We start from the raw sequence: 21,096 nt of genomic DNA, 5'->3' as shown, positions 1-21,096 counted from the left end.
ATAAAAGGGACAATTCAGACTTATTTCTAATGGCCGCTTAATTTAAGAATGCTTTTTAAGTATTTGAGCTGTTTCCGAGCAGATGTGACTGCATTCTTTATTTTCAGTTTCACATTGCCTGTGTGATGATACAATCCCTTAACCATGCTGTTAAAATGAAATCAGACATAAATTTGTTGTTGATTTCAGTCAGTTGCCACTTATTGCAGTTGGTTACTAGTGTGGAAGTTAGAGGCTAATGGCTATTGCACAACTGTAATGGTTGGGCGGGGCTGCTTGTTTGCCCCTGTATCCCCTCCTCCATCTGAACGCGCTGAACGGAGCAACCTGAAATTTCCTCCTCACCACCTGTAAGGAGAGACGTAACTTTGCTGACGATCGTGTGTGTCGACGCAGTTTTCTTTTCTACAGTTAATAGTTATTCTTTGCTTCAGAGCTCAAGGAAACCACTGTCCTGGATCACTACTCCATGCGCCCCCGCAGCGTCTACAAGGTAAATAACTACTCTAACAACGTTGGAGTATGCCACAGACGCGTGCAAATGTTGAAGTACTTTGTAATTACTAACTTTCTAGTATCTCTGCCCCAGGCTAGACGATTTTCTGGCGGTAAACACTAATTGGGAAGCCGCAGGGAAACGGACTTCCGTGCGTAAAGTTTAACGGGTGCATGAAAATGCTGTAAACCGCATGGTCGTTTCGCTCAGACCCCATCTTAAGCACTTAATAGTACGTGCTACCTATTCCTGCAGCATGCATGCGAATATGGCCGAAGAACTACTGAAAATCATTTGCATAATGTCCTTTAACTGTAGCTTGTAATGGGTGCCAAACTGTGGAATCACCCAAACTTCTGGATAATTCTATATTTAAGGACTACTGCACATGCATTGTCTGTAACCAGGGTCAAGTAATACGAGAGAGGTGATCCTTGGGGCGGGTTAAGACTGTTTTTTTAGGAGCTGCGGTTTAACCAGTTAAAGGGGGGTGGGGGTGCGTGTGATGAAGTTGGTGGCAAAGAGTGGGATGCAACAACTCTTATACATCCTTACCGTCCAAACTCCGAAATCGGTTTTGAGAGGTTTGCACCCTTGTGGGGGGGATGGTGGTGGGGAATGTTCCGGAGTGAAAGCAGCAAGTGGCCAAGGGTGGAAGCGCTAGAACATGTATTCACTCACTGTAAAGTAATAACAGGGTTTGAATCCATCCATTTAGGTTGAAATGTGAAAACTCCTCTGTAGAGTTAAATTACTGATGTACTTTAACTTGGTTTGTAAAGGCACTGTTACTTGCCCGCTCTGGACAAATAAAAGGTCACTTAAGTGAAACACACAATCAACAAAACTGCGTAAGTCATCATAAAACCAAGTATTCTAGTTTGATGGAGGTATTATTCAACCTGCCTCAGCCTAATGGATTTGGCCTAAAGCAGCTGGAAATACAGTAAAAGTAATAAGCAGAATAAGGGAAAAAAGAGATAAATAAATAAATTCCAAATTTAGCTATACTTTAAGAACGATTAAGTAACAAGAGTTGACCTTTTCGATCCTCATGGCAAGACCAGTTCCAGTGGTCTAACTTTAGCTGAGCTCAAAGTGGGTCACTAGCGAGCAAGTTGCTGACTGCAGTCTATACAAATGGACAGAAGGGTGTGTGTGTCTGTGTGTGTGGAAGGTTTCCAGGTTAACTGAGATTCTGGATATGCTAGAGCTTCATATTTCCTCTTTGTCGCATCTCCAAGCTTCATGTTTGATTGCCTGCATCATTTGTTATAACTGCAAATCTTGTATATGTCTGAACAGTGTTTACCTTTTTGTTTATAGTCAGGTGAGATGACACAAGTTGCAATGGATGGTTGTGGCCATTGACTTGTCAAAGCTATGCACAATGTAGCTGCAGGAAATAGATTATACATAGAAGTGTGAACAAAACATAGATCAGAGGCTTATTGTGATGTTGACTAATATTTTCACAAACGCACACACACACACACATATTTATGCTAACAGAAGTGATTTGCTGGAATAGAAACAGACAAATATTGTGAAAGACATTTATATTTCTCTGCAGTGCAGTTTTGCTGCAAGGGCAAATAAATCTCTCAGGGGGATCATGTATGGAAGAAATACTTGATCAACCTTTGAAACACATGTTAATATATTATAGGTTTAAAACTGGATGGCTAATTCTGATTGGCACGGTTTCTGCTGAATACCTTATTTGTCTGTCAGCAATTGCTGACTGCCCAAATGATCAGCAAAGAGACTCCAGTGTTTAAGAGGTCTGCATGTTTATAAAAATCAGTATGGGTTTTAGCATCATTGTTTGTTAAATTGAATGGAAGTCTATCTTTTGTTTCGACAAATATGTGATTATTTCTCTAGTCTGTGTCAGGGAAGAAGATAAGAGTAACATTGTTGTGTGTTCAGACAGTCTATGGGTCAGGCAGGTAAGTCAGGTGGAGGGGACTTGGCTGTATATGGCTTTGCCTGTTCCTGACAGACTGACCAACCGACCGACTGATTGCCACATATAGTTGAACCAGTTCACGGTGACACAGTGGGGCATGCGGTAGGTCAAACAGCAACACGTACCTTTGTTTTGCCCCTGCAGACTAAAAGATAAAAATGTGTAAGGTAGCTGCAGTTATTTTTGCTACACCAGGACATATTTGGAAACATAAACAGTCACACGCTTGTTTCATCATTAAAATGGATATAGCATTTCAATAATTGCTTATTCATTGGGGAGTTAGGCTTTTGATAAGGGGATGTCTGCTTTGCAGAGTTGGGTAGCATCATGAACACATGACATGGGAACTGAGACATTTCAACAAGTAGCGATCAACACTCCGCTGTTGCATGCCGTTCTTTCTCCTCAGTGAACCCACCTCCAGGAAGCAATTCCACAGTTAGCTGGATGCCTGTAGTGAGTGTATGTATGTGAGCAGTTGTTGATAGCTGAACTCAATGACCCCTAAACAGTAAAACTGTCCACAAAACATTGAAGAACATGCATTATACTGTTCCATTCCTCCAATATATGCAGTATACTACACTTGCAAGAGGGGGACTATATTCCTGCTATTTATTATATCAAAGATAGCTATTTAGAACGCAGATTGAACAGGACTCTCAGCCTTCCTAAATGTCAAGCAGTGTCATATGTGAGGTTTACTTTCATTGGTTATAAGGATCACACCCCCTTTCCTGTTCATCCACTCTCTCCCACTGACGGGCACTGCCCCTGCTCTCTGCACACATCTCATGTGCTGTACTCTCGTCTTAAGAGAACACCTTTAAAGTGTCAGTGATTCAGGCATATGTGTGTACACTGTCATAAGGGACCATGCTTTCTGAAGCCTACATTTTGCAAGGCTATTGTTACTTCATTCATTCATTCCCTGCACTATTTATTATTGTGTAAATAATAATTTTTACAGTGCATTCAAACAAAGCTTACATGTATGGATGGATGTGTGTGCTCAGATGCAAAGGCCTTTCTGAATGCAGCCACTTTTAGAACATGCTTGTACATTTCTGTTACACAAAAGGTTGCTTTAGTAGATAAACTGTGTTACTTTGACTGTTTACATTGTTGCAGCTGCAACTCAGGCATTATATAAGAGCATACAGGCATCCAGAGTTATTACTGTAAAAAATACATTTGTTAAGGCTTTCACGGTGCGACAACTACTGTGAGATTTTGACTGTGTGCGTGTGTGTGTGTGTGTGTGTGTGTGTGTTCGTGCGTGTGCGTGCTGCTTGGAATAGCCAAGCCATGTGATTCCTCCAGATTGTATTTCAGAACGGCTGCTGTCAAACGCGCCGCAGTCTTCCCAGCAGCTTGGAGAATAGTTAAGAAATATGTTGTTTAAGCCCACTGTCACGGTCCTACGGTCTGTCACCGTTCCTTCAAACCTTTCGCTCAGATCAACAGGTGAAGAGTATCTGTAGGCGGTTTTCAAGTAAGTACTCTATGTATTTTCTCATTCCGCCATCTGGGAATAGGTAATTGACATTATGACATTGATCTGATTCGACATCCGTTGTGCCTCCCATTTCAAACAAACAAGGTTGTTTGAAATAGTCAGATAGTCTGATGCATTGTACTGAACAGTGTATCCTGGTCAGTGAGGGGTCACGTGTTTGTTCCTCTAAGCGCTTCATGATTACTCCTGGATATTTGAATACCAACTTCATTCAAATTCTTGTTAGTGACAATGATGTGGCACACAGTTATTTAATAGATTGTTTGTGCAAAAGCTGTTTTCATTGCAGTTAGTTAACAGATGAATGAAACAGACATTTCTCTAGATGCACTCTTAATTTGCTTAGTACGTCTTAAGCATACAGTTCCATTTGCTGAATATGTGAAAAGCACTATTTGTATCCTGAGTAAATGCAATGCAAGCATGGTTATGGTCCATACTTTTCATTCAGGAAGAACTACATTTGCATACATACAGTACATGCATTTGTTGCAGGAGCTGGGCTGTAATATCTTTCATGTCAGTACAATAAACCATAGCAAAACACTCAACTTAACAACGGGTTACAGCAGAAACTATTTTGCTGATCAGGCAGGGAGTTGGTCTTCGGGACGGTCCAGGTTCAGAACTCTGTTGTTGGCGTTTACACTTGCCGAGAGTCTGTGGGTTGTTGATCACTGCAGAGTGTGTGTAGTTGAGGCACATGTGTGTGTCTTTTGTGGCGGTACAACAAAATCATTATCTGACGGTGCTGATAAAAAGGAAACACTGCCATGTGCAATATGTTATGGTTTTTAGCTTTTTTTTAAAGATCTGTAGAGACTAGCTACCATTGTGACTGGTTGCATGCCAGACATACCATACCGTAGGAAAACAATAGTTATGGAGGTGTTTTCACGTGGGGTCAAATAAGCCATCTTAGAAATTACATCTGAGCCTGATTGTTTTCTGGAAAGAAAAAAAAGGCCACACGGTCATCACCCTACCTTACCCTTACGTGGAAGTTTCCATGAGGTATGACATGACTGTTGCACTTTCCACCTGACCTTTCTGGGTTTATGTCCTCTTGTGGAGAGGTGCCATTATCTCAAAATGGGTCATGGTGACACGCTGCTGCGTGTCCCTCGCTCAATTCCCTGGTCTGTCTTCTTTGGGACATACCTCTGGACTTCTGCCAGCAACTTAACTTACATGGCTGAAGGACACTGTTTATAAGAACCTCCCCTCTTTCTTGCCCCTTCCCATTCCCTCTGCTTGCCCTCCATATTCTTTCTCCCTCCAAAAAAATCAAGTATTACCTCTCAGTTTGTGAGCTCAGTACTGGGGAATGTGCATGCCATGTTGGACAGACAGACCCAGAGTATCTTCTCAGCCCACCTATTATAGGAAACAAGTCTTTCAGTTGCTTACACCCTCTAGAGGGTAGCGATAGTATCAAACTGCGCTGGCTCTTTAGGATTGTCCCTGTTTACACAGAATGACCCAAAACATATGTAAATAGTTACAGTCTTTGTAAGTTAAGCTTCTTCTGCTATGTGTAGGAGTAACACAGTGTAATGAGCCTCCACGGCATGTTTCAAGAACATCTTTTCCGTGACAATTCTCTTTGTGTTGTACAGCCTGTTCGAGGGCTTTGCCTCCTCTCCTGTGAGTTATGTAATACATGTCAGCAACGTATCCAGCAATAAGATGGATTATCCCTATAGGCCTCTGGTTTTTTGGCTCGCACATTGTGGATTTGGGTCATGTTATGTAACACCCCCAGGAAGCTGTGTGCTACTTAAAGTTTGTCAAGTTTGCCCCCCACCACCCAATGTGTAACCAGTTTTAGAAAGACTGAAAATAAAAAATTCCTGTTTTTTTTTCAAAGGCTCTTGAGTCAACTAGAAGTGTGTGTGTGTGTGTGTGTGTGTGTGTGTGTGTGTGTGTGTGTGTGTGTGTGTGTGTGTGTGTGTGTGTGTGTGTGTGTGTGTGTGTGTGTGTGTGTGTGTGTGTGTGTGTGTGTGAGAGAGAGACTTTTTAACTACTGTCCCTCATATTTTCTTTCCCATTAGGGTGTGTGTGTGACCTCTCCCCCTCCCCCCCTGTGGCCTCTGAATCCCTGGTCAACTTTCTCCCCTTCCCCTCCCTGAGGGCCAGACTGTGATCCATGGCGCTGGGGAAGCTTCTGCATTTTGGTAAGCAGTTGCTGAGGGTGAAGGTGGTGGACTGTAACACAGAGGACTCCCGTCTGTCCAGATGCCTCAACACTTTCGACCTGGTGGCCCTGGGAGTGGGCAGCACGCTGGGCGCTGGCGTCTATGTGCTAGCCGGCGCTGTTGCACGAGAGAATTCAGGTGAGTTCACATTACCGCAAACAGTTAAAAGATGTCTTGCAAGATAAATCTTAAAGCCGCTAATCATATGATATCGATTGTCCTCCCGTAGGTCCCGCTATTGTGCTGTCTTTCCTGATAGCAGCCTTAGCTTCAGTGTTAGCTGGTCTGTGCTATGCTGAGTTTGGAGCCCGTGTTCCCAAGACAGGCTCAGCTTATCTTTACTCCTATGTGACTGTAGGGGAACTCTGGGCATTCATCACCGGCTGGAACCTCATCCTCTCCTATATCATTGGTAAATACAATGCAAGATAGATAAACTGAATGCGAGGATACAATAAACAAAAGCACAGACACCACAAAATCTACCTCGACCTGTCTCTCTCGTCTCAGGTACCTCCAGCGTGGCGCGAGCATGGAGCGCTACCTTTGATGAGTTGGTAGGGAAGCGCATAGAGCAGTTCTGCAGAGAGAACATGTCCATGAATGCACCGGGCATATTGGCGGAGTACCCTGACATATTTGCCGTTTTCATCATAATTATCCTCACAGGTAGGAAAAGTTCTTTCTTTCTTTCTGTCCCCCTGGGTATGGAAGCCCTAAAGGGTCATAGGTACATGCATTTGATTTCCTCCGCATTCCTGTGAAAAAGATAATTTCACTCCGTTTTCTTGTGATAACGAGATGATTAATTTGAGAGATAATGAATGAAAAGTGACAGGCCTGAGATTTCCATCAAACCTGACATGTCATGCCTCGTAGCTGGTCAACTATGTAGTTAATGAGGTCATCAGGCTCACTTAGATTGCGCCTTCGATAAAGCCGAAGCCTTGTTAACCGTCTTCTTAGATGTGGCACACTAATGTGTATTTACATACATTTATCACTTCTTTGTAATAGCAAGGCATAAAGCTCTTTCATCCTGTGTCAGGCCTTGATAGAAGAGATCTGTAATGCGGTGATCGACATTCTCCTGGTCCTCTGACATTGCTACACTGAATGATGTTTCCTGTAATGATTTTATAGGCTAGACTATCTTTTTTTTTTCTCGAGATCTCAAATTAATTATGTTGTTATCACAGAAAACGGAGGAAATAAAATGTTTGTTTGTTGACCTTTAGAGCTTCCGTACATCTGTCTTGTGTGCTTTTTTTTGCCAGTTTGCAGTGTCCACCTTTTACACTCAGGGTTCATACGGGTGCTGGAAATCCTTGAAAACTTGAAGGATAATGCAATTTTTTTTTAAATGCCAAAGTGCTTTAAACTGCTGGAACTTTATACATTATAAAGTATGCCAAGTCTACCTACAAACAGTTGACATTTTTGGGAGTTTATTATACAATAACATGTAATTAATGTGACAAATAAGTGCAATAATCTGTATAGTGTATATACTGCATGTACTGTATATAAATATGGAATCTTTCGCAGCTGTAAGATGCTGGAAAAGCTTGAAAATGCACCATGAAATGCTTGGAAAATTGAATTGGAATTTGTCCCTTCACCCAAAACAAGTTTTCATTTCCTCTCTATCTTTCCATGTCTTCTCCATTTCTAAGGTCTGCTGGCATTCGGGGTCAAAGAGTCAGCGATGGTGAATAAGGTTTTTACTTGTATCAACGTCCTAGTCTTGTTGTTCATGGTGGTCTCTGGCCTGGTCAAAGGTACTCTGAAGAACTGGCAGCTGGACCCTGACGAGATCCTACATGCCAATTATACCAGTAACTCCAGCCTCAAGTAAGAGTGTAGACATACACACACTTCTTTCACATGTGTTACACATGTTATATCCTGTGTTATATTTGATACTACATTTTCCATCCTATAGCCCTCATCTACTCAGGTTAACCCACAGACAGACCTGTTTTTTTATTTGGGTGAAATAACCCATAAAAAATCATCGAAGACTGATCATCCTTTGCTGTTTTTTTTTTAATCACTCTTTTTTCAGTGTGACAGACATCCTGCCAACCAAAGAGATTTTAGGAGCGGGCGGCTTCATGCCATTTGGTTTCACAGGCGTGTTGTCGGGGGCTGCTACCTGCTTCTACGCCTTTGTCGGATTTGACTGCATCGCTACCACAGGTCAGTGCTGGAAGAAACCAGAAAACCCTCACTCTGTTGGCCCTTTCATTCCCTCGTGTTCCACTTCTCGTACCCTTCTACTGCCCTGCATATGTTTCAGTTTTTGAGGGTCCGATGGGGAGGGGGTGTTGTAACTTAATCCAGAGTCGGTCGCATTTCCATCCTAAGCATGTCTAAACATCCAGAAGTGTTACATAAGAGGGTCAGGGGCATAATGAAAAGACGCAGTTTAGTGCGTTTGGCCCAATCTCTTAGTGGAATGCAAAGCAACGTGACGCAGGTTAGCAGTTTAAATAATCATATGAGGTTTGGAGAGAAGATGTGCCCCGGGTTTTATCTACACTGTGCAGATTTACACCTGTGAATGGGTCCTTGTCTTCATGCATGCATTCTGTTCAATGGGTTCAAGGCAGCTGGTTTGTGGAAGAAAAAGGGCGAGTTTCTTCCAGTTTGCCTGCTTTATGGCCCCCCGGCATTTCCCACCCCTCTTTTTCCTGAATTCTAATTGGTTAGTGTGAGGTTGACCCTGCATGATTGCATGCGTTTGGCTTGTGGGGGCATGTCTGTCTCTCTCACACACACACTCACCAAACACACTCTCAGCAAGCCTTTAACTATGATTTGTGTGTATTTGTGTGTGTTCTGGCTACTTAGAGTTTAGTTGGCATGAAGCCATTATCCCTTCCCCCTCCACATGCACACGCCTTATGTAGATAAAGGAACACATACATCCACAAAACTGTCTGTTGACACTGTTGCATGTGATTTGAATATGATTGCCAACCACCCAATAATCTATGCGATCAGTAGCTGTCACCTGTTGGGAACAGTGGCACAGAGATGATCCAGACAGTCACTCCATCATCACAATGCGATTTCACTGCAGAACAAGTCTTGAGTGTTTCGCCTGAGGAGCTTGGTTGCGTAATCATCTGCAGCTGAATGGTTGTGTGTTTCAGTCTTGTTGGGTGCACAGGGAAAATAAGCTCCTTGTTCAGTTTGTTGCAAAATATTTCTTTAATGCATCTGTTTGCCCAGGTTTCCAGATTTATTGGAATTCTGCCAATACGGCCATACAAAAAGTGGTTGGTGTTTACAATCTGCTAAAAGCTTCCATTAAACTGAATAGTTAGGTACCAACAAACAGTGTTAAATGGGGGGATGTTGGACTGATGTTGGACCGATGTTAGAACTGACGGGTTTAACGTTTTCTTATTATGCTCCTTTTCAGGTTTATACTACTTTTCTACAAGAACATGTTCACATGCTTTAATGTTCAAAGGAATACCTTTTTTTCCCTCATACGGTCTGTCTCCAGACACCTGTATTCTTCCTGAAACGCTTTATTTTAGTGCCTGTCTCTTTAAGCCTTCCTCTCGAAAATGCCCAGTCTGTTGTGATTGGTCAGTGTTCCCGGGTGTTAGGCAGCTCCTTCTCAGTGTCTCTGCACCATCCTTGTAGCCGGGGAATGACTGTAAAGGCACTGTAGCAGCAATTTCTACTTATATATAGTACATTTGTGACATCACAAGCGTACAGAAGTCCTGACGGCTCATTTAAAGGCACACTTTCTGAATATTTCTCTGTGGATTTAGCATTTTGATAAGTTTTGATTCTTTCAATGTATTTATATAGCACCTGCTTTATAATAAAAAAGACAAGTAAATCTCCCTTTTTTACAATATGGGACCTTCAAAAATAGAATGCACATGAATTGAAAAATAAAAAAAAGTTGTACTTTTTGCTCTGTGTTACTGTCTGTGTATGTCCCAGGTGAAGAGGTGAAGAATCCCCAGAGAGCGATCCCTATCGGCATCGTATCCTCGCTGCTCATCTGCTTTGTTGCATACTTTGGTGTTTCTGCTGCCCTTACCCTCATGATGCCATACTACCTGCTGGACAGCAAAAGCCCTCTGCCTGTCGCTTTTAAATATGTGGGCTGGGGAGGAGCCAAATATGCTGTAGCTGTAGGCTCTCTCTGTGCTTTGTCTACTAGGTAAGCAGTTACACACACCTGCAAAGGTCTGCCATGAGCTTTAAATGCATGCTCATGTGCTCTAGTTCTCTTTCTCTCGTGTGCATTTTCAGAACTATGTTAATGCATATTTGATCCCTTGACTAAAAATAAGAGCACTGGCACTGCTAAAAATATATTGTACCATAAGCATGTTATGCAACTCATGTCACCAAAGACCACCACAAACTTCTACTGGTGGTTATTATTGTACATACTTTGTCTTATTTTGTTGCTTTGATTGATAATTATAGTAGATATTTATGGATTTTATGCATTCCTAATTATAAAATAAATAGTATATATAAGGTTAACGGTTCATTTGTGTGTGCTTTTATATTAAACATGTTCCTGCATGCCACTGTTGCCACTATGCACAATATACAGTATATCATGTTATGTAAAGTTACAGTGTGATGGTCCTTGTATCTGTGAGCTGGTGTCTTGTTGTCTCATGTATGTTCACGGCATTCTCGTGGGTGTAAGTGTGGATACTATATATCCTGGTCTTTCCCCTCGGTAGCCTGCTGGGTGCTATGTTCCCTATGCCCCGTGTCATCTGGGCTATGGCCGACGACGGGCTGCTTTTCAAATTCATGGCCGAGATCAGCCCCCGCACCAAAACCCCGCTAACTGCAACCCTCACCTCTGGCACAGGGGCAGGTGAGACACTAACACGCATGTTTTCAAACAGCATCCCATTTTACTTAGGCTTCTTTTTCATGCTGCTGGCCTGAGCTGTGCTGGGTTGTAAATACTGATACTGCACAATCTGTTTAAACTGTGTTTGAAAGAAACCTGCCATAAATCAGCCGCCAGCATGACAAGACAATTCAGGTTATACTTCTTCTGCTATAATTCTTCTAACATGGGTCAGTGGCTAAACTGGACTGTTTTTTAATGAACTTAAGGATACTTAATTTTCTACCTGCACATAGAGCACCATATTTGCTATAGAAGGGGGAAAATTTTGCAGGCTGGCATCAGAATGTCCTAGGTCCAACATCCACAAAATCCAGCCAGTCTGGTGTATCCTGTTGCACGTTCTCCCGCCCTAATCTGCAACTCCTGTCTTGCCAACTGTGTTTGTCTTCTTTTGCTAATTCTTCCCTTATACTGACCTCCTTCAATTCTTCCTTTCCTCTTGTTCCTCTACCTTACACCTACACCGGTCGTCCCCAATCTCATGTTTTCCTCCCCGCGCCTCCCCAGTCTGTTGGGCTCCATGTTCCCCCTACCCCGTATCATCTTTGCCATGGCTCGGGATGGCCTGCTCTTCTCCTTCCTGGCCCGCATCAGCGAGAGGAAATCCCCCATAACTTCCACTGTGACCGCCGGGGTTATGTCTGGTAAGATGGATAGGAAATGTAAGGGATAGATAAGAAAAACAAAGGCATGTATTTAAGGAGAGGGAGGGCTGGGGCATAGGGTAGGTATTAGAGGATGTGAAAGTTGATTTAAATAAAAACCAAGAGCAATCTGCATGATCAACTTTTTTTAATTATTGGATGCTATTTAGAAACATAAATAGCCACAGAGAAAGAGCGGCTTAATTATTACATGTGACCATTCTGTTGTACAAAATAGCCTACATTTTTCTAAATATATATATTTTTATGAATTATATATAGCTCAATATGAATTATTATACAGTGTCCAGGTTCCTAGGATCATATAAATATAATCCTTCCAACTCTTTCTCTCTTCTCTCTTTACTAGCTATCATGGCATTTCTGTTCGACCTGAAGGACCTGGTGGACCTGATGTCAATAGGGACGCTGCTGGCCTACACATTAGTGGCTGCCTGTGTCCTGGTTCTCAGGTAAGTGGGGGGGACACAAGTATAAAGAGTTTGACCAGGGACACTGGTTCAGGGAAGCAGAATAGTTTTTAATTAGTCCACCTTCCTGTGTGCCACATATGCTTATATCTCTTTTTAGCAACCAGTGAAACTCAGCCCTGCAGTCTTGTTGAAAGCAGTTTCTTACTCTGTTAATGACATTACAATATTATCAATCTTAGAACTCATTGGCTGTCAGTGTGACAACAATTTAGCCTCTTGGGGCAGTGGTCAATATTTCTGGTAGGGATGGGCACGAGCAGTTTATCCAAGATCAAGGGATCACATCAATTCCTCATGATCCAATCGAGTACTCGTTTTTACAGATCTACTTTTACAGCAATACAGCCTACCCAACCCCTAATGCTTATTCTCAATCAAAACAGTTACAATTAGTTTATTAGTAATTTGATATTTTATATATATGTATGTATATATATTTATATTTCTGTTTTTACAATATATATGTTATCTCTATAATATTGTTGTTGTTAAATATGTTGTTTGTATAGCTGGAGTTTGCAACAAAAATAATTTCCCCTGGGATTATTAAAGTATTTCCGATTCTGATTCTGATTTAAGGAATATTTTTTCATAACCCCAACTTCAAAACATTGTATCCTTACAAAAATGTAATTAAATCCACGGGCATGATCAGTTCCGCTGTGGAAAACAGGTGCTCAGCTGTTACAGAAATGGCAGGCATCAGCAGGTGCTGCTTTGCTCAGTTTTTGTACGGGTGCCTGTTGGACTTTCTGAGGATGAATGTATGGCTCACTGAAACAAGCTTCTAGCTTGTTGACATCCATATTTTCGAACTTGTCCTCCACGAAGAGCGTGTCCATTGCCTCTGTGCTTGCGACGTTGCGGCCCCAAACATCACTGCTTTCCCCCTCCATGCCGTCTGGCCCTTGCACAGTAACCCCGTCATGTAGATCACACAACTTCTCGCGGATGGTGAGGGGAAGAGCGGGTTTATTCAGCATATCAGCATGCATATGTAGATATCTTTTTAAATACATTTCTCTTAAATCCAGCTCCATTCTCGCATCTCCAGATGTTAATCGGACTGTAAACTATGACCGCCGCAGGGAAGAGGAGGTCTTGGCCTGGATTTCCATTATCCATTGGCTACACTGGAACCCAAGAAATTACAATGGTAAAACAGCTCATTGTTTATGTTTTGATTGTGACAGGTACCAGCCCGAGCAGCCCAGTATGGTGTATCACATGGGAAATACCCAGGACGAGGTGGACCTTAGCGACGGCATCAGTGTACCCAGTATGGGCATGCTGCCTGGCATGGAGGAGAGGTTCAGCTTCAAGACCCTCCTGTTCCCAGATAACCCCGAGCCATCCACACTGTCAGGCTTTGCTGTCAACATCTGTGCCTCTGTCATGGGTAGGTGATCATAGATTAGTTTAAAAGTCTTGGTTGTGCATGAAATTGCACTTAGTTATAAATGAAATTATTTAAAAAAAACCTATTCCTGCAGGAACGTTGATCCTGGTGTTCAGTGTACTGGCAGTGCAGGGAGGCTTCGCCGTGTGGAACATCGTAGCCCTCACTGTCATCTTCATGGTGTGTCTCCTTCTCACCTTTATCATCTGGAGACAGCCCGAGAGCAAGACAAAACTTTCCTTCAAGGTTTGATTCCTGAAACTTTACATGTGTAGGCAAGTCTGGATTAGATTTTTATATCTTTTTCAACAAATCGCCCCGTGTCCTTTGATATTTTTTACTCTTTAGGTTCCACTGCTACCATTCATTCCAGTGATCAGCATGTTTGTAAATGTTTACCTGATGATGCAGCTGGACAGAGGCACTTGGATACGGTTTTCTGTCTGGATGGCGATCGGTAGGTAATCTTTTCAGAATTTAAACTGACTGTATAAATTGTATTGGTCCCTTAAAAGTAAACTTCCTTTTGATTTGACATATTTCACTTGACAACTCTGGCTAAACAATAAAAATGTTGGTTTTGTCATACACTTCACTGCAGTTGCTCTCAGGCTAATTACACAAAACTGGCACTTGTTTGCTTTTGTAGTTTGAAATAGCCAACATGACAAATCACATTTCAGTTGAGGTTATTATGTCATACATAATAACACAACACATTTGGAAGCAGGAACTATTTTGAAATATCATGTTTCAAAAGCAAGCAACGTATATCTACAGACAGTTCACACATTTTGAAAAATACAACTTGTGTGTTTTCCTTAAAGTTCATATCCTTCTGGTGTTATGAAACACAATTTTAGTTGTTTATAGAATAATACTTCTCTTTAAATGTGATAAAAAAGTGAAATTGTCATTTTCAGCATGTATGTATTCACTGAAATATGTAATATACCACAGCTGTAAGGTGCTGGAAAAACTTGAAAACAGCTGTACAAACCTTGAACAATTATTGCGCTGCTTTTCAGGTTTTGTGATCTACTTCTGCTACGGCATGCATCACAGCGTTGAGGCGTCTCTGGCCCGTTCATCTCCAGATACAGAGATGAAAGGCTTCAAGTGCGAACACAATTCCGAGGCCATGTCAATGGAAAAAGAGGCCTTCCTGCACAATGGCATCGATGATAGGGAAGAGGACGATGATGATCTGTAGGACGCATTGGAACATGCAGTGTACATCTCAACCTCCCTGACGCCAGTCTGTGTGTGTAAGAGCATTTTTGACTGAACGATGCATGTCCATCACTGGCAGTACTCTCTTCGGGGGAAGTGATGATCAATAACTTTGACCTAAAATTCACAGTTTTGTTTATTTCCCCTTTTACTGGACACACACACAAACCTGGACAAACTCATGCAAAAATAGAACTTATTGAGCTGAAATTGACATGTTCTGTTATTTCAGCATTATGTAATGAGCTTGTTTCTTTCTTTTGCTTGGCCTTGAGCTTCAACTGCTCATTATAGGTTGGATTATGTTACTGAAATGTGGACTATGTGCACATGTGTAAAAACATTTGTTGTCTTTCATTATCAGCATAATCTAACAAATCAGATAATACAGTCAGTACTAAATACAGATTGGTACCAATAGCTATATTCTCTTAAACCCACCAAACTGATGTTGAAATGCTGCTCCCTGAGAAGCGGGAGCTTGCACAATACACTGTAACACACTTGTCTGTGATATGATCACCCCTGTTCGCATGGTGGTTGGGCCAATAACTGCACATACAGTATAAAACTGTTTTCTCACATAAACTCCAGGTAGTGTACAACGAATCAGGTCTGGGCATTGAGATTTGGGTCAGATGTTCTCACCTACTGATAATACTTTGTTTAGACACGCTGTGGTACCGTTGTAGATCGTGCAGGAGGCAGGACATAACACAGAATGCGTCCGGTCACAAAGCTGGTTCGTAATTTGGTCATAAACAAGCGGGTCTCTTGCCGTTCCAACATCGACCCATACAGACATTACATACAGACTTTGTGTAAATGATCCTTCTTCTTCACCCTGGGATGTTTGTTTTCTTTTCGGTTTCTTGTGAGCCGCATGATAGAAATGCTATGTACTAGGGAGCTGGCAGGGTAAAGTCCATTTGATGTCTGATCCAGCTGATTCAGACATTTGCATTCTCCTCCAGGTAATGTTGAGATAATTTCATGTTTGCAGTGCATGTGTGAAAGTGGGCCAGTGAGGAGCTTTTTTTCTGTTTCCATGAGCCCAGTTTTAGGTTGGAAGGATTGCATCGATACCATCAATAATAAGCCTGGGACCTCACCGCAAACTATGATGCAAAAACGTCTGTAACAAGAGACTAAAATACATATCTCGTTGGACAGTTTCTTACTATGAGATTCAGAGGAAGTGATTGGGTCTCAAGCCCGACAGGAACATTTTAAATTTCTCCAACCACTGACCAGTGATAGTTTGTTAACAGAAGCCTGGTTGTTCATCCTCTTCAGAATAATAGTGTCAGTTTTGAAAATACTTGTTTGGGACATTTAATACCCTTGGTAAATATATGAAATCTGGTTTGTGAATCCTGATACATGTTGAGCATCAGGTGAAGGCACTGACAGTATTTGAATTTCAGTCGATGTCATGTAACATTAGATATTAGTGGATTGTCACAGTGCTGGCTGCTGTGTCTTTTTGCATCTGTAGCTTAGCTTTCTTTTCAAAAAAATAATATGGGATGTATTTGTTCTCAATTTACTTTTCACATGTTTATTAATGTCTTTTTATTACCCGCTTCATTAAACACGGCCATTTCCAATATGCTTTTAAGATTATGAATTGGATTCAACTTGATAATTACAATTAAGTAAAAGTAAAAGCCTATGGATTATTTGATCAGGTAGATTTCCGCCGAACTTGTAATCTCATATACATCAATTTCTGTTTGAGGAGTGAGCTACAGAGGTCTGGTAAACTTTCTAATTCCACACACAGCATAGTGGTGGAACTCTTCAGACCCAACCGACGTTGACTCAAGTGACACAACTTAAGGGAATCATCGGACTTTGTACAGCTCTGGAGCCACAAGAAAAGGCGCTACACAAGTTTTTTTCCGCATTATCCCTGTAAACAGACTTTGGTGTAGTTCTCCATTAATGAAAGTTGAATTCATCATTTAAATACAGACTTATTCATTAACACTTTTATCCTGGTCCCATTAGTTTTAATCTATAAGTGCATTCACTGTGGTTTTGGGAATCCCTCACAACAAAGTAGCCATCTAGTAGAAACACATATGATCAAGACATGTATATAAGATATTGTTTATATTTCTTGCAGTAAATTATTTGTAAATTGGGGGGAAAACATATATTATGTTGCCCTGTTTGTATCAGACAGTGTTTTCTTTATTGTGTTTATATGATCAGTGCAACTGAAGCTTTATCCTCAGGGTCAGCAAAGTCATTGCCTTCACCTTCTTCTTCATGATTTGTACCATTCATGCCATATTAACAAAAACATTGCAGTTATAACAACTGTTATGAGTGTTACAGAGACATGTTATTTATGCTCATAGTGGAAGTATAATAATAATCTGGGACAATTTTCATTCTTCAACTCTCACTGTTGTCAACCATGCATGACTGACTTCCAGGGGCTTTGGTCATTTGTGAACATATTACCTTGTTGAATCATACTGGAATTCAGCAATATCTACTTTCATGATCATCATTTTTCTAAGAAAACAAACTATGCACAGCATGACAAAAAATATAGCAACAATGCAACTGATTCATGTTTTGACTACTCTCCTTGTTAATTTTGAATAGACAACGAGATTCTTGTAAATTGGAAATCTAATCTGGCATACCGAGTACTTGTTTTACCTTCATACCATGCCAAACCCCAGTGTTTACTTTTGAAAGAAGTTCTATGTATACACATGTGTAAATAGATAAAAGAAGGAGCTTCTTTATTTATCTTTAGATGCTGCTTTAAACCCTACTGACCTTAGCCTTCCCTTTACATAACATGTGTCACTTAATAAGGCTTTTGATGTTTAAAATCCATTACCAGTGTTGATGATCGGCGGCTTCATGTTTATGTCATTTTGCTGTGACTTTTTCTATCCCTTTTTTTTTGCTTTCCTTTTCCTTGGTCATTGTCGGCTTTCAGTGGGTTCGTAACTGTAAATGTTGAAAAAGCACAAAAACAGACTGTATGTATATTTGGGTCACGTCGGTGGTTTCTTATTTTGTTATGAATCACTGACTTCACTAGCTTTATATGGAGCTTTTAATCATATTTTACAGCCTTCTTCAGCAGATGGAAATTAGTTGTTAGTGTAGCAACACCGACATGGACATGGAAGTGGTCAAGGTCCGACAACAGAGCTGAGAAACTCTATCCGCTGTTGAGGACCTGAGATGTGGCTGAAATCTCCAGAAAAAGGCTAGTGAGTGGGCCTTGAGTTGTTGTTGTTTTTGTTGTGGTGTTATGTATAGTTTCATGCAGCCTATACCTCTAAAGGTTATATGCTAGATTAACTGGCTTCAAGATCCTACAGTGTTAGACAACTGGGTGAAATGTGTGGAATATTTCACATTGAAAAGGACTTGAAACGTCTGTGCGCCACCTTCAGGTACAGTCAGAACTGAACTGACCCAGGGATACTGAAACTCATGGATTTTCTGTTTTTAAAAACAAACAAAAACCTGTGTCCAATCACACACGTGCAAAGTTTGATGCTAGTGTCAATGCATAGCAGGTATTCACTCCTGTAAGTGAAGACATGTTTTACCTGTCCGTGTTTTTTGTTTTTTTTTGTTTTTTTTAAAGTCAGTGTAAGTTTCATGCATCACTCCTGTAAATAAAACGAGCTTTTCAACTTCCTGTCTTCTTATTCGGTGGCAGTTTTTTTATTTTATTTTTTGAAATCCACTCATTTCATAGGCAGACCTTTTGTCATATTTCTCACATGATCCAGCAGAGAGCGCAAATTCGCTGACAAAGAGAGACGCCTGAGCATGAAGGGTGCTGCTCTGCCAGGTGTCGGCTGCAGCATCAGCACCGCTCCGCCTCCTCCTGCTGTCCGCAGCAGTAAGAGTGAGAGAAAGAGAGAGAGAGAGAGAGAGAGAGAGAGAGAGAGAGAGAGAGAGAGAGAGGAAAGACACGCTTGTGCATCCGTTTGTGCATCTGACCGACATTCTTAGATGAATCAACACAGGAGAAACCTGAAGGTAAGCCGCACAACTAAAAACAACCTGCTGTTTTTTTCGGGGGTTTTTTTGTATTATCATCATATAGCCTATGTTATTTTTGCAACGATTAAGCATCTCTTTTGAAGTGTCGTACATATTTTGCCCGTAGGATTCGGGTCTTGGTGCCGACTCGGTTCGCTCAGCATTCTCGGGATGACATGCTGCATGGTTTTGTTTAGTATTTGCAGGCCCGACGTATAGTGCAGCTTGTAAGGGAATGTGTGTGTTACTGCAAAAAAAAACAAAAAAAAACAACAACACTGGAATATGGAAGTTGACCTGCAGATCGCAATGTAAGTGGAGCAGTAGGCTAAAGGACAACACAGCGTGGTTGGTGCGGTTGAGCAGGTTGGTGTGATGGATGGAGCAGGTCAGGTCTCTGTGGGTGATGCTAATGATAAGACATAGATTATCCAGGCTTTAGACCTAGTCCCAGCTATGATCCACTGTACTGAGAGGTGACAACAAAGTGACTTTGAAGGAATGTGTATTTATTTTGTAAGAATTATTATTTATATTTTTTGTACATGTTATATTATTAGATTTGTTAGGTATTATAGCATTATGAAGAAAAACAAAACAGTAGTTAAAATAAAAAAGATAAAAAATATCTGTTTTATAGTTGTGTTATAGTGTTATAGTGCTCTTATGCTGACTCAGACCGTAGCCATTTAATGGAAGTGGCTTTGGAAGGAGCCGTGTGTTAAGTATGTGAAGTTGACGTACACCTTGTTCGGGGGCTGACCATTAAAGGCATGAGTGAGACTGCCCTACTCAGCTGCACACATATAGACCTCATAAGACCTCACTTCTTATTTTTGTATCTTCAAACTCAAAGCCAGAGGAGACACATGCATAGTAATTGTGTGTGCTTCAGTTGCTTTTGCAACAATTCTCGTGTCCTCAGCCTCACCTTTAAGCTACTTAGAGGGACTGTAGAGGAAAGACAGGAAGGGGTGGATTAAATAAAGGTGAGCAGAGTGAGGGCATGTGCTGTCTCTTGTTCTGATTGATTGGTGTCTGATGATACGGTTGTCCTTGAGGTTGTGTGTGTGTGGGGTGTGGTTATGGTGCATCACCTATTTTATTTACTTGACTGAAATTGTTGTACTTTGTTTTAAATACTTTTTCGGCTTTGCAACTATGCAAAAGTTCACACCATTTAGCATTTGACTGCACTGCCGGACATGTAGTCGATAGACGCTATACCCTGTGCATAAAATGAGTGTGAGAAGTGTGGTTTTTATGTTTATAGGAATTGTCTGCTGCCATTATCGATCCGGATATCAGAGACTTCCCACGTCTTTGGATCTTCCAGTCCATCATGCTAAATCTTTCCAATCCCTCCCAGTCATGTTAATGTGGAGGTTGACACTGCATCAAAGCAGGGCAGCACAGCCTGTGGCCTTGGCTATAGCTGCTGTTCTAGATGCTGATGCATGTGTGATTGATTCATTACATCTGACCTCTGCAATGTCTGAACAGCAATCAATTCTGCAGATCTCTTCTAGGAAAACCACTCTCAACAGTGTGTGTGTGTGTGTGTGTGTGTGTGTGTGCGTGTATGCGTGCGTGTATGCGTGCGTGTGTGCGTGCATGCTTGTGCGTGTGTGTGTGTGTTTTGTTGTTGTATGGTCTCAGGTGCTCTTGTGTGTATGTTGGTTTCTGCAGGTAAGACAGTTTGTCACAAAGCCCATGAGTCTAACACACCGGTGCGACCTTCAAGGTCATTTTATAGGGCAGAACAGAGAAGGTGAAGGGAGGGAGAATATAGGGATGATAGTGAAGTGGAGGAAAAATATGTCAGTATGCCTCTCAATTTAGCATGCGCCTATATCCAAATCTTTCTTGTTTTTGTGTGTAAACATTATTTTGGTAAAAGTAGTCAAATGTGTGTTTGTGTAGAGAGAGAATGACAGAAAGACAAACAGGCTACAGTTATTTTACTAACCTGTGTTATGACTCAGAATTGAACCATTTGGAGGCTTCTTTTTTCTCAGTATGAGGATGGTGTGTGTGTATGTGTGTGTAAGTGTGTATTCAGTGGGAATGAAGTGTCAACACATGTGAAAACACCCATTCTCCACTTCACGCTGTCTTTGTCTGGAAGGTGGCAATGAGCTTGTTGTAGCTCCTCCCCTGCAGTCACTGTCAGGGCATCAGA

At 41.4% G+C, this 21,096-nt stretch overlaps 1 protein-coding gene across 2 annotated transcripts; it reads left to right on the top strand.

Annotated features, from left to right (window-relative positions):
• Positions 1 to 280: 280 nt before the first annotated feature.
• On the top strand, positions 281 to 18,562 carry slc7a1a (solute carrier family 7 member 1a). 2 transcript variants are annotated; one of them, XM_083926680.1, is made up of 14 exons: positions 281 to 350; positions 435 to 493; positions 6,045 to 6,326; positions 6,418 to 6,600; positions 6,699 to 6,857; positions 7,865 to 8,042; positions 8,257 to 8,390; positions 10,164 to 10,386; positions 11,617 to 11,753; positions 12,124 to 12,226; positions 13,441 to 13,646; positions 13,741 to 13,892; positions 13,995 to 14,103; positions 14,675 to 18,562. In XM_083926680.1, exons 3-14 carry the CDS (start codon positions 6,140 to 6,142, stop codon positions 14,857 to 14,859), a joined length of 1,956 nt encoding a protein of 651 aa, XP_083782806.1. In that variant the 5' UTR covers positions 281 to 350; positions 435 to 493; positions 6,045 to 6,139; the 3' UTR covers positions 14,860 to 18,562. The 2 variants fall into 2 exon arrangements, with proteins under 2 accessions (XP_083782806.1, XP_083782805.1); XM_083926679.1 differs by lacking the exons at positions 281 to 350; positions 435 to 493 and adding an exon at positions 3,837 to 3,966.
• Positions 18,563 to 21,096: the final 2,534 nt, after the last annotated feature.

This window comes from Echiichthys vipera (genome assembly GCF_963691815.1).
Source record: "Echiichthys vipera genome assembly, chromosome: 14".
NCBI classification, from domain to species: domain Eukaryota; kingdom Metazoa; phylum Chordata; class Actinopteri; order Perciformes; family Trachinidae; genus Echiichthys; species Echiichthys vipera.
This window is presented reverse-complemented; position numbering and strand designations above follow the sequence as displayed.